A 13,791-nucleotide genomic window follows, 5' to 3' on the forward strand; every position below is an offset into this window, starting at 1 on the left:
GAGGGGTCACTTTATATGCAAGTAAATCACTGTAGGTGCGCGTGATCTAGGTATATGCTGATATCCACAAGGAAAGAAGAAAACACGAAGTTCGCAAGCGCTTTCGTGTAATTCACATCTTCAGGGGTGAGTACAGACTAAAGAGAAGTACAAAACAAGGTGTATATATACAGAGGAGGGTGAGACCAGGTCCACAATGGTCAGGTATTAGGTAATGACCCTACTAATCTTTAAATAGCACGGCAACGGTCGGTAGTCAGGTCACAGGGTAAGGTGACCCAATAAAGCACGTGGACTTCTACATACAATCAACACCTCACCCCGCCAGGATTCGAACCCATGACTGTGACCGGGGAACGCTAACCTCTGGACCACCAGGATACTAAAAGCAGTCCTAGACTCTGTTATATTTCACACAAAGCCTGTTCAACGAGCTTATGGCGCCGTGAACCTCTAATGTGAAGGTCTGTTATATCGAAGGTCCATTAGATATGAGACTCCCATCTAATAGATTGTATAGAGATAGAAGTGCGTTATATGGGGGTTTCACTGTATGTTAATATAATATCTGTGTAATTATTTTTCATAGACATATGAGGGCACTGTACTGTAATAGCTGCAAACCATTATGTATCCAAACTCTGTGACTCAGTTCCTCCAATCAACTCACAGTGATGAAGGCTTTCTGTAGTAGTAGTAGGTCAGACATGCTATACTATATACAGTATACAGTATATATAAAAGGCAAAAATTTTAAAAACATCTTCAATCATTAAGTTTATTAATGTGGTCTCAAAAATTCTAACTGGTGAAGTCCAAGTAATCATTTCATGTTTGACACACCCTACCACCTGCACAGTGTCAATTCGTAGTCATTAATTAGTAAGAGATACTATATACAGTATATTTATTATTTCAAAAAATAAATGTCAAAGGTTTCTCATGTTGCATGGATATATCATACAGTAGATACAGTATATATGTGTATACAAAATAATGTGCAGAAGAATTCTTACACTCAAAGATAAGCCTACGATGTTAACAAATAACTTATATAATTATTAAAATACAACATCTAGTTTGGTTCAAGTTAAGTCTAGCATAATTCAGCAGATGTCTAGACCTGTTTATCTGATGTTTAGCTGCCATCAGATTTTTTTAGCACTACCTGTATTACAAAGACCTTTTGTAAAATAACAAAGTATGTTATAAATATCAATCATTAAGTTATTACATCAACTAAAATTTTCTTTGCTTTGAAACAATTGTTTTTTTTTATGATGTTTTTCATCCAAACAAAGTTCCACTTGAATTTAAAATATAATATTGTATTAACAGCATTGTGAATATTGAGAATACAGTATATATATATATATATATATATATATATATTCAAGACATCTCTGAAGATGTCTTGAATATATATATATATATATATATATATATATATATATATATATATATATATATATATATATATATATATATACAGTATATATACAGTATATATATATATATATATATATATATACAGTGGTCCCTCGGTTAACGACTTGCCTTCCATAAGATTTTTAACTTCGGTTAACGAGCAATCCCCCGATTAACGAGTTTCTTACGAGCCGACCTCAACATGTTTTCGTTTGCATTTGGCGGTCCACCAGCTGTAGTATTAGTCCGCCAATACAGTAATCGGTTCAAGGGCTTATATTCCTTACCATTTTAGTAAATATCAAGAAGTTTATACTATTCAATAATTTTAAAAGTTTAATATTAAATTTTTTAGTCATTTTAACAATTATTGAACATAATTGAAGGTAAAGAAACTAGTTTTATGCACGCCATCCAGCCTGGCAACACACCAAACAGGCGCCACTCTCTCTGTCTTTTCAGTGGAGGTAACATCTTGCTTGAGACTCTTCAACTAAACTTTTTTTTTCTTTGATTGCAAGAAAATTATTGGTCATTTTGAAATTTATTTTACATGTTGACAATATATAATGCAGTGCAGTGTTGATTTAAAGAAAATAATCTTGAATTACATCAAGAGAACTAAAATTTTATGGGTGAAATGGTGCCATGGGATGACTTTTCTTCCACCCCAATGCCTTCTCTTCTCCCTTCTCCTCCACCCCCATTCTAATTCCCATCACCATCATCATCATCATTATCATCCAGGAGCCTTCTACATACACACCTCAAAGTATACTTTTCTACCTTTTTTGTTGAATTTAGGCAATTTTCGGTGAGCTGGAACCAATTACCCAAAAACCCATTGAAACAATGGTTTCGGTTAACGAGTTTTTCGGTTAACGAGCAACCTTCTAGAACGGATTGTTCTAGTTAACCGAGGGACCACTGTATATATATATCAGAAAAATTCAAATTCATCCACACCTGAACCTGTTAAACCTTACACTTGAACCCCTCACAGTACTTCATGACATCAGAACACAGATCAAAATGTTTTCCCAACCACACTCCCCCTGTCTTCTCACAACACTATTACACCACTAAAGACTCACCACAAGAAGGAAGGAAAGTGAGAGAGAATGGGGAGGACATTCCATCTCTTGTTATCTGAATAATGTGTTGCATATTCTTATTACTGTACAACTAAATATACTGTATTTCTATTCTGATATTATAAACAAATGTCTTTTGAATTCATTATCAATTCACAGTCATAAAAAAGGAATACAGTAATGTAACAAATATATATATAAGAGTAAATAAGACTACTGATTCTCACATCTTGTTTGTATAAAGATGATGTGAAGCTGTTGACTAGCAATGTGGGTGATGACTACTGGCTTGTGTCACGTTACGAGTGAGGTATATTGTCAGCTTCTGTTGACTCAGGCAGCGAGGGTGAGCGTGTTGACAGACACTGGAAATGTGTACCATCAGTGCTAACAAGGAGAGAGCCTTTACTCCTCCAAGCTTCCTTGTTAGCTCCCTGAAGAAGAGACAATTGATTTAATTCTCTTACCCATAACACATTTAAAATACCTGCAATAAATCCTCAAGTTGCATAAAGTACAACTTCAGGTTACAATTATACAACTGCCAACATGTATAACACTGAGAGAACATTTAAATTATGCAGTTGAAACTTCATTATTTTATTACCAAGACAAAAACACTAACCTGTATGAACTAAATTAAAAAAACTCACTTTAAATTCAAACCCATCTTCTGTTTACATGATATCAATAAATTATCCCTCACAAAGTTCTACTACTGTTACAACCTACAAATAGTACTGCACTTCTAAAGTACTGTACTATTACTACTGCTAACTACAAGTACCACTACAGTACCTGTACTATTACTACAGGCTGATCTTGCAAATTCACATCTCAGAAGTTAATTTTTCCGCAAATCCGCACATTTTCCAGAGCGTTTCCCAATACCTGTAACTGTATATTACGCTTGTCTGAGCTCAATTGAGATTTTTTTTAAATTTAAATGCTCATGAAAATGCATGAAATTTTGGAAAAATGGATTTCTTTAACATTTATTCCACTCTACTATGCAGTATAAATGATCTGGCTTACAAATAAAGAAAATATAATATAAAACTATAAAATGAGAAAAATGAAGAGCATGGGTGTGTATGTGTGTGGAAGAGGTGGGCTGCAACTGGGTTGCTCTCCCTCCCCGCAACGAGGCAGCAGCCACACCTCTGTGAGTCAGCTGGTTGACTGCCTGGCTGAACTGAGTTATGATGCCCACAGGATGGTTTGAGTGTGGAAGAAGCTATTTTTTGTACATAATATGTGTGTTCTTGTATTTCATGATATGTTAGGTATTAATTTTATTGTTAATCACAGCATTTTATATATTTTTTTATTTTAGGTGTATACAATTTTATTATTATTCAAATTTGGCTAACCTTGTGCTCACTAAATTGTTTAACTCTGAATTACATCGTTTATATAGAGGGGAATAAGTGTTAAAGAACTGTTTAATAAATGTAGAATTGGAATGTAAGTGGAAACAATAAAAATTTAGCTTTTTAGAAAATTAATAGCAAATTTTCCTACACTTTTAATGCTTATTCCACAAATTCGTGCCTTTCAGAAATTCGGCCACAGTGGGATACCAATTAGCACAAAATTGCGAGGTCAGCCTGTACTAGTACTACTAATAACTACAAATACTGCTATTAATACTAACAACTATAACAAATATCAACTATTGCCCCTACTGTACTAATTTTGATTATAGTACTGTACTGTAATAATAATAATATTATGTGCATCATAGTACCAAACTTCTTTCATTTGAACATTTCAGAAAAACCTACTTCAAACTTTTTGTGGAATCGTTTTCCTTTATGGCTACTTGCCATCGTTCAGCTATCTAGATGATGTCTCTCTCATAATGCTCTTCAAGAGTGAGGTGCTTCCCCGTTTGGACTTCTGCCATCCTGTCAGGTCCCCGAGATATGCTAGAGACTGTCAGTTGATTGAAAATGTCCAAAGGAGGGCTAGCAGACTGGTGCCTGCACTACGGAACCTCAGTTACCCTGAGAGATTTGAACGCCTGCAATTGCCTAGCTTATACTATAGGCGGGCAAGGAGTGACTCAAATGAAGTTTCTAAACATCTCAGAGGGCATTACTCAGTTGAGTGTTCATACCTGGAGCTCGCAAACGCCCATGCCACTAGGGGTCACAGCTCAAGGTTGAAGAAGCCACAAGTTTGTAAAATTGTCAGGGCAAACTTTTTTGGAGTGAAAATTGTAAAGTCTTGCAACAATCTGTGAGAAAGCATTGTGACAGCACTGAGTGTGAGCTCATTCACGACCAGACTTGACCAACACTGGTACAGGTAGGAGAAAGTACCATACATGCCCAGTACTTGCCAACGGTGTGTAACAGAGACGTGACTGACCCCCCAGCAACTAACCAGCCGATCAGTGGTGAAGAGGATAAAAAAAAAAAAATGCGTACAGTACAGTATAAGGCAAGTTTGCTTTGAGAACTAAAAAAAAAAACGAGCCTCAGAGAAGTGAAGTGACATGCGAGATCACCAGCCAGAACACTCCGACACAAATTGTATTGTCAAGTTCAAGGGGATATATGTGTTCTTGAGACTGATATAATGTCCATTGAGTTGAGCGTAAATGCTGTAAGCTGCCAAGAGTCCAGCCAAATTAGGGTTTATGAAGCAAACTCCATTCCTGGTTCGGTGATGCTTTAAAAAGCCAGCAAGTCAATCGAGTACTGTACAGTAATTTTTGATTATTTGCATATTTCATATTGGCATCTACAAAAATTCACAGGAGTTAATAAAATATTAAATATTAATACTGTACAGTAATTTGAAATATCTGGTAGTAGATGACATGCCCATTTGTGCTGCCATCTACAGAAAATATTCAATGCTTCTCTTAGAAATGAAACAGTTAAGACATATTTAATTTTCTCACTTTAACAGTCATTCCATCATTAGAAAAAAGGTTTTAAAAATGCAGTGTTGTCCATCAAAAATGTCTTGAGAGTAACCAAGTCAAAACATGTCTAACGGCTGCAGTGATCATGTGACCAGCTGGTGAATATTCTCAATAATTTTCTAAAAAAAAATGGCCAGTCATTGACATTATTATTGTTGCAGAAATATATTAACTTTTGCAAGTTAAAAAATGAGTTAGCTAAGTTGTGGTGGTGTAGGAATGTACTGGGTGATATGAAAGAGCAGACAGCCCACGAGTCATGGTAGCCATGGTTGATGCATAGAGTACAGTACAGGTAACCAAGATACAGGGTAATGGTATATACAGTACAGTACAGTATTTGTGTAATTTCACATTCTTGCATAACTTACTCTGAATGGATGGTGTACCTGCTTCATGTAAAGAACCCTGATTGTCCCCTCTAAAATTTAGACTCTGTCAAGGTAAATTCTCAATAGTGATTTCACAAGTGGCCTGATGATAATCTTTACCATGAAGAAAAATTACCGTACTAACTTTATTTATTATACCTGTACTGTACTGAGATGCACAATGACTGTCACATTGTAAGATACAGTAGTAAGATCTATACTGAAACTTTTCATTGAGTAAATATAAAGTATATTCTATATTTAATAGTATTACCTTAAGGAAAGATGAAGCAGCTTTAAAGTAAGTGATATAAAATACTGTACATGCCGAAAATGGTCTACATAAAGATCATAGTGAAGGACGCTAAAATAGTTCAATATTTCATCAGTAATTCTGAGCATATATTAATCATGTATCGATAGAACCATGAATGTTATAATGAAAAATTAATCCATAATAATATTTTATTGCTAAACATTTTAGGAGATTTCTCCCTGTATAAAATATTGTATTATCCCTATTGTGTCCAGCTTCACTGAGATATTCTGCCACACTTTGCCTACAGGTCTACTCTCACCTCTATTCACCCAGAATGTTTCTTGATTGCCTCATTTGGAGTTTTCTCTGTTACCTGCTGCATGGGGCTGGAGATATCATGCCTTTTGGTAGCAGTGTAAAGTGTAGCCACGGGAATGTTGAAGGCTCGGGCAGCTGGCTTAATTCCAAGGTGCCCATCTCGGATCAAATTCAGTGCAGTCTGCAAAGTAATACTGTATACGTCCCATGTATTGTGTAAAAACAATGTGGTCACTACTGCAAATTGGGGCTATCAGGCCCAATTTTTTATATTATATTGTAAATAAAAAAAACATTCTGCACAATTCTAAGTGCATGACATATAAGAAATAAAAATGTATTTCACAGTAAATGAGCAAGGCATTAAATAAGGCCTAGGATCAATTCCCCAACAAGTGAGGCTAATGGGCCCAGAGGTCAAAATATATATGGCTTTAAAGTAGCAGAGATGAAACAAATGGTTTCAGAAAAATAAAAAATATGTTCCAATAGAATATTTTTAACACAGTAAGCTGTAAATAAAGCTTTAGTATAACAGAAAATACACAAATGATGCCAGGAAAGCAGAAAATATATTTTAACAGAATAAATTGCATTAACCCTCTGGTACTCCTAGCCATGGTCAGAAATCTCACCTCCTCACAGTCATTTGACGCAAGTTACGTCGGTAACGGGAATGGTTTTCCATTTTAAAAAACATTGGGTAGAGCAACCCAGACCCAAACTGCACCCTTAGAGATGCATCTGCCGGTCTACAAGGCTAGAGGGAGGAACTTAAGTGGTTGATAGAGCTGGTCCACTGTTCCCGCATTTCTGTTTACATGAGGGGTGCTCTCAGTGAGAGATGCAGCTGAGCAGGAGGGATTACGTCAGCATGGGAGTGCTTTGCGACGCAATTTGCGTTGAAAGACCACGAGAGGGTTAAGTTGTAAGCATATGCTACTTGCATCTATTTAATCCTATTGACAGTGTTTACACACAATAAAAAGTATATTATTGATTTATACAATCAAACAAACCATTATTTATATAAAACATAGAAATGAAATCAGTAAGGTACAGCAGCTCCAAAATTTACAATAATTGTGACTGCAATTGATGTATTGTGAGACCACCAAACTCATTGGGAAGATCAGCTGAAATGGAATATTACTATTCTGTAATGCTTGCTACCTAATCTTGGCACTACACCCCCACTCTTCATTTTCTTACAGAGCTGGAGTGTCATGTATACAGTATGACTATGATATTTAAAACAGGTTCTTAGAGGAGGCAACCTACTGTCTGCCAGTGCAGTAGTGTCTCTAATACAAACAAGAGATGTGAAAGAGTATTATCTGTAAAGAGCAAAAGATTTACAAGAGTAGACTATGAACTTACAATAAGATCTTGCTTTGAATATTTTCGAAGGCGTTTTGGAGCGGTTGGTCGTAAGGATTCTGAGGCAGTAGTGGCCACTGACTGAGATGATCCTGCGGTATAAACACGACCTTGGGACTCTCCTCCAGCCAGCCCAAGAAGGATCAAGCCACCATCCTCCTGTTGGAAACATTTTCATTAAAGTTCAAATTAAAAAATGGTTACAAAAAATTCTACAAATTACCTTTCACGCATAATGTATACAATAGTATGTGTTGATATTATTTAACTATTTGCATCACTTCATACATCTGACAGTCAGCTCTGGAGACAAACCATAAAGATCAGGCAAAGATTCAATGATATATTTCCTGAATAATTATAATCTACATGTCAGTAACTTAAACCTACATTACAGTGCTGTTCAACACACAGGTAGAGTATTAAACCAACCTGGAACACACAACACAAAATACAGTACCAATATGCCAAGGTAAACAAACTGAGGTGCATTTGTAAATCTGGGTTAAGGAAACTGCCGTAAAATGAAGATGATGATGATGTCTTTGAGCTAACCTAACAACACTACAAACTAGTACTTTCTGCTCATATAATCTTTGAAGACAGAGGTTGGTGGTGATGATAGTGGTCATGTAGCCTCAACTTTTAGGTAATGTGGTGGCGCAGCTAGCTTACTTTCATCACATTACCTGTGCTTCATGCATTTAGCAATAACTTAACTTAAATAAAATAACAGAGTAGTCTTCAGGTGTTAGAACAATGTAATACAGGGGGTCCCCCAAATCCGCGAAAAACATGTGAGGACCTGGGGGATGTACATTTTTACTTGTGTACAAGGAAATGTATATTCCCTTTGTGTTTGCTATTAGGGCAATTATTTCTTTTACCTGTATTGTATATATGTGTGTGTGTGTGTGTGTGTAGACACACACACACACACACAAAACACAAACAAATAAATAATAATGGGACAATACTCTCACAAATAATCAGAAAAAAATTTATTAAAAATGTGAGTCTACCCTCAAGTCCGTGCTTTATTACTTTATTAATAAAACACGGACTTGAGGGTACACTGTCACATTTGTAATAAATTCGTTTCTGATTATTTGTGAGTATTTTCCCATTATTATTTATTTGTTTGTGTTTTGTGTGTGTGTGTGTGTGTGTGTGTCTACACACACACACACACATATATTTACAATACAGGTAAAGGAAATTACTGTCTCTAGAACGAATGGCTCCCTGTCCCAGCCACGAAAATGCCAGCAACTTTAAAACTACCCACAGACATTCTTCGGTACATCCAGGGTGTCATCCGTGAACTTGGGGGCCCCCTGTACCAGGGATAATCATGATGAACTACAGTTACATGGTGCAAAACATCATCATGCAGGTTGATGTATGTAGGTGCATATGTGGCCTGATGTAAAGTGTTCTTGTAAACCTGGTGATCATGGCTAGGCTGATCAGTCTTCCTCACCACCAACATTCTCCCCCACCTTCAATCATCTACACACAGTCACAGCCAGAGAGACAAAGAGGATCAAATATAAGTTCCCGGGATAACAATTCTTGAGACTAATTAAACTGCTTCATCAATACGTACTGTACAGACACAGTACTACTGTACTTCAGAAAAATCCTTTAAAACTCAGATTTTGGGGGGGACCTTCAGTGTTAACCCTGAAATAATCCCATATGACTACTTGACTTACTATTGTGTTTTGAACAGATGTGGAAGCATGCTGACTAGTCCCCATTCTCACCAGAGTTCCCGAGGTTGTCAGGATGCCGGACATATTTTGATCCCCTATGTCTTCACTAGCTTGAGTCACTTTTATAGCCTGTGCTAATGGATCCTCATCATGGTTTATACTGACCGTTCTTGTTCCGTGAGATCTATGGTCTTCGTGCATCTCAATGGGCTCCTGATGGATAACCACCTCCTCCTGGGTTGTCAGGAACTCGGCAGTAGACTGATGAGCTTGTTGTTGGTGAAGGTGACTGTTCATAGAAGTAGGAATTTCAACGGAGGTCTGGACTTGTGAATCTGTGACACCAGTTCCATGTTCAAGTTTAATCTGCACCCTCTTCATGGGTCTACTGTCATCCCCAGACATGCTAAGTCCACCTGCACGTGCTTCTTCCAGCTCCACTTCCTCACACATGGCCATCAAATCCAAAGCAGATCCAGACTTCTTCCTTTGACCTTAAAAGAACGACACCTTCATTACTGTACATGAACTGTACTCACCTGCCAACACCTTCAACAACAAAATGTATCTTTCCCAATTACAAAACTAGCTACATACTTCCCCCAGATAAATCTAAGAATCTCTAAGAGGTAAACTAAACCAAAATGGGAAGTGGCACTGTATAGAGATTTTATGATTACTGTATACAATATGGTATTACATTAGGCCTCTTACTTTCATGATGAAACATTCTACCTTTTTTTTTTTAGAACCTTGTAATCGGTCTTGATGATTAGCCAAATAATAAATAAAGTCTAATCTCTCTTTCTCTCTCTCTCTCTCTCTCTCATATACTGTATGTACTGGGTATAGAAAATGTAATAAGAAACATACAAACATTCTGTCTCTCTCTTTCTTTTCAGAATATTTACCTTTTAAGTTGGGCCTTCCCCTACATTTGCCCAAAGCTGTGAAAGTTTATTATACAATATACACCTATACAGTACCCTATGGTTGAATAAAAGTGAGAAGACTCCTACCTTGAACACAGTGTCCAACATGATGGTCAGCCTCATCATCATCCAAATCATCCATGTCTTGATCATCCTCATAAAAGGTCATATCAGCCTTGGTTGGGCCCATCTGTTGCTGGATGCCCCCCGAGGCTCGCGGATCTTCCAACCATGAGTCAGCCAGCCCCACCTGACTCAGACCTGTCCAAGAGGAGTGTATAGTTAATGACACTGTGAGATGTATAAACTGTACAGTAGACTGGTGGTTACACTCTCTCTTACACTCTGAGAGATGGAAGTTGTTGCCCACCTTCCTATGAACTTATGGAGGAACATACAGTACTAAAAGCCACAGTATTTTACGAGAGTTTTGTTGCTGTCTCTGAAATGACGTCACAGCTTAAGAGGTCAACTAATATAATCAAAACTAAAGGTCATTTAGATGAGAACAATGTATTAAACACTCACGTACTGTAAATATAAAACTGAAGTTTTTGATAAATACCTATTAAAATTTGTTCCCGGTCACCTGATAACTTCATATACTGTATTGTATGTGAGATGTTACTGAGAGGCCTTGAATACCATAGATGTAATATAAACAATGTTCTTATGTTAGGATGAAGTGATGCTGATTGCTGACAGATTCTTAAACTGTTCACAGCAACTATTATGGATGAGCAGCATCTGTGTCTGCTGTGTGAAAAGGAGACATTACATAGAGCCACAGTGAATGCCACAAGGGAGCTGTGATAAACAGTCATAAGTGATGCAAAGATGAAATTGTTGAGAAGTTTAAAGAACTCATTCATTTGTGTACATCTTCCTTTGTCAAGAAGCCACAAACTGATGACCACAGGTGTTGGTATTGTATTAACTTGTAAATATATTCAGAGTTAACAAACACATGTGTTTCTACATACTGTATAATAAGACGGCTTCAGCTATCCCGTGACCTCACTGTATCACAATGAATTTCCCTGATTGATATTATACACAAACTTTGGGTATATTTTAGAGTAAGTGTGTGCAGTGCATTGGTTGGATCACCTGAAGAATCTCCACCCTAGCTTATTTGAACAAGAATAGCCCACATTTTTGTTGTTGCTATAATGTTATTACTGCACTTCAACAACTAAGGTCCTTAAGTGTGAAACAAGGTTAGTAATTACACTATTACATCAACAATTAAAAATTATGAGATATAAAACTCTCTGTCTAGTCAACAAAGCTGTTAGGTCCTAATTTCCAGGAAGAGCCTTTGCTTCAGCTTAGTCTTGGTCTCTAGTCAATAATGGTATATCTACAGGAGTGATAGTGATAGTTTTATGATAAATTCAACAAGCAATACATTACGCTTGGACTGTCTGAGGCTGGTGGGTTTCTATGTAAATGATGACTGTAATGTGACGTGGCTTCCATAGTTATCCTTATTTGGTAAAAACAGGAGTCACATTTGTAAGGGGATTAATATGAGAAAAAAAAATATGGTCAATATCAAATTCAAAACCGTAGAAAAATATTAATTAACATGATGTGGATAGTCTGAATCACAACACAACTGACACGTACGGAGATTAAAATTATACTTTATCGAAAGTCACATCTGGTTATCACAGCTGAGAGAGGCTGGGCAGCTGTGAAGGGCAGGAGTGTCACAGCTGAGAGAGGATGGGCAGTTGTGAAGGGCAAGAGTGTCACAGCTGAGAGAGGCTGGGCAGCTGTGAAGGGCAGGAGTGTCACAGCTGAGAGAGGCTGGGCAGCTGTGGAGGGCAGGAGTGTCACAGCTGAGAGAGGATGGGCAGGTGTGAAGGGCAGGAGTGTCACAGCTGAGAGAGGCTGGGCAGGTGTGAAGGGCAGGAGTGTCACAGCTGAGAGAGGCTGGGCATGTGAGAGGGAGGGGCAGGAGTATGGGGCCAGGTGGGCAGATAGAGCCAGGAAGACTCTCGTTGGCAGTAGAGTCCCCCTAGTAACAATTAGGGTAGGTTAAAGGCTTCCCGACCCTGGTCATTGTTCTCCACCTGCCGCCTTACTACCCCTCTAGTGTACACCACCCACACCTCTAGTGTGCACCACCCCTCTTGTGTACACCACACCTCTAGTGTGCACCACCCCTCTACTCTAGTGCACACCTCACCACACTACATATCTCACCCAACACAACACAATTCACCACATATGAACTAAGTACTAAGACATTAATACATTTACACACATCATTAATGACAATACTGTAAAGGCTATCATGTATTAACTGTATCCAGATACACGAGACCTAACGTGCGACCAACATGATGTTATTACTCCCTGACAACGACAAAGGTAATGTAACAAGCCACACCCACCCGGCAGCGCCCTCAGACCCACCCACCCGGCAGCGCCCTCAGACCCACCCACCCACCCACCCACTATTAAGGGATTATCTGAGGTCAGCTTCTCCACCAACTTCCTATTTTGACAGTGAAGGTTACAAGATGGAGGAGGAGGGTCTGTGATATATATCTCACAACCCCCCCCCCTTCTCTCTCTCTCAAAAAGTTTCCCCAGATATCCCAAGACGCACCACCACCACTCTTGCGGCCCACTACCGGGAACTGGTCTTAATTTGCCACGCTGCCGAGTTCCCAGTTTTAACCTACAAAAAAATAATAATATCAATATAACAGAAATAGTAAATATCAGCTTCACAAGGGTATGTTAGTAGACACTCATAATGTAATACCACTTGTAGGTTATATAACTGTTGCAGCTTTAGGAAACATTTAATATTCCTATAAATAAGAGCATTACTAAATGATTCTCAGTAAACATGTCGACAGTGGTACACAGTGACACGCCATAGATTCATAGAGTTGCTCAACCCTTCAACAACTATGTCACAATGCCAGGACGAAGAAACATCATCAACCATCTGAGATAATGCCACGACCATATTGTCATAATCCGCTAAATTCCAGACACAACAAATACACGTTTTCGATAGCAGCGTCAGGCATTAATTCCCATATGACGTCAGCAATGCGTCATCAGACATCTTGGCCGCAGTTGGCTGGCAAGAGTACACCATGTGATCGCCAAGTGGTACACTACACAATTTTCCTATTCTTATCACACACACACAAACACACACACACACACACACACATGACTGGCCTCTTGACTTTCACTCTTGCAGTAAATTTAAGGCGAATATATCAGTCTACACACTATTAACATTCAATGTTTACTCTTACATTATAAATAAATAAATAAATAAAGTTATCCAAACAAAAACCACATGGTCCAGGACTAAA

General features: G+C 37.9%; 1 protein-coding gene across 5 annotated transcripts in view; it reads right to left on the minus strand.

The window, feature by feature from the left end:
- Window positions 1–2,252: 2,252 nt before the first annotated feature.
- The window catches only part of LOC121868894 (modifier of mdg4-like), a 48,766-nt gene continuing 37,227 nt past the window's right edge, over window positions 2,253–13,791 (minus strand). For 4 of the 5 annotated variants that reach the window (XM_042369895.1, XM_042369898.1, XM_042369894.1 and 1 more), the window contains exons 6-10: window positions 10,526–10,699; window positions 9,672–10,000; window positions 7,789–7,947; window positions 6,464–6,589; window positions 2,253–2,956 (exon numbers count right to left, since the gene is read on the minus strand). In XM_042369895.1, coding sequence (XP_042225829.1) covers window positions 2,822–2,956; window positions 6,464–6,589; window positions 7,789–7,947; window positions 9,672–10,000; window positions 10,526–10,699 — 923 coding nt within the window. In that variant the 3' untranslated portion in view covers window positions 2,253–2,821. Of the gene's footprint in view, window positions 2,957–6,409; window positions 6,590–7,788; window positions 7,948–9,671; window positions 10,001–10,525; window positions 10,700–13,791 lie in introns of all 5 variants that reach the window. The other variant, XM_042369899.1, reaches the window with a different exon arrangement.

Source organism: Homarus americanus, unplaced genomic scaffold (assembly GCF_018991925.1).
Source record: "Homarus americanus isolate GMGI-L3 unplaced genomic scaffold, GMGI_Hamer_2.0 scaffold38801, whole genome shotgun sequence".
Classification (NCBI taxonomy): domain Eukaryota; kingdom Metazoa; phylum Arthropoda; class Malacostraca; order Decapoda; family Nephropidae; genus Homarus; species Homarus americanus.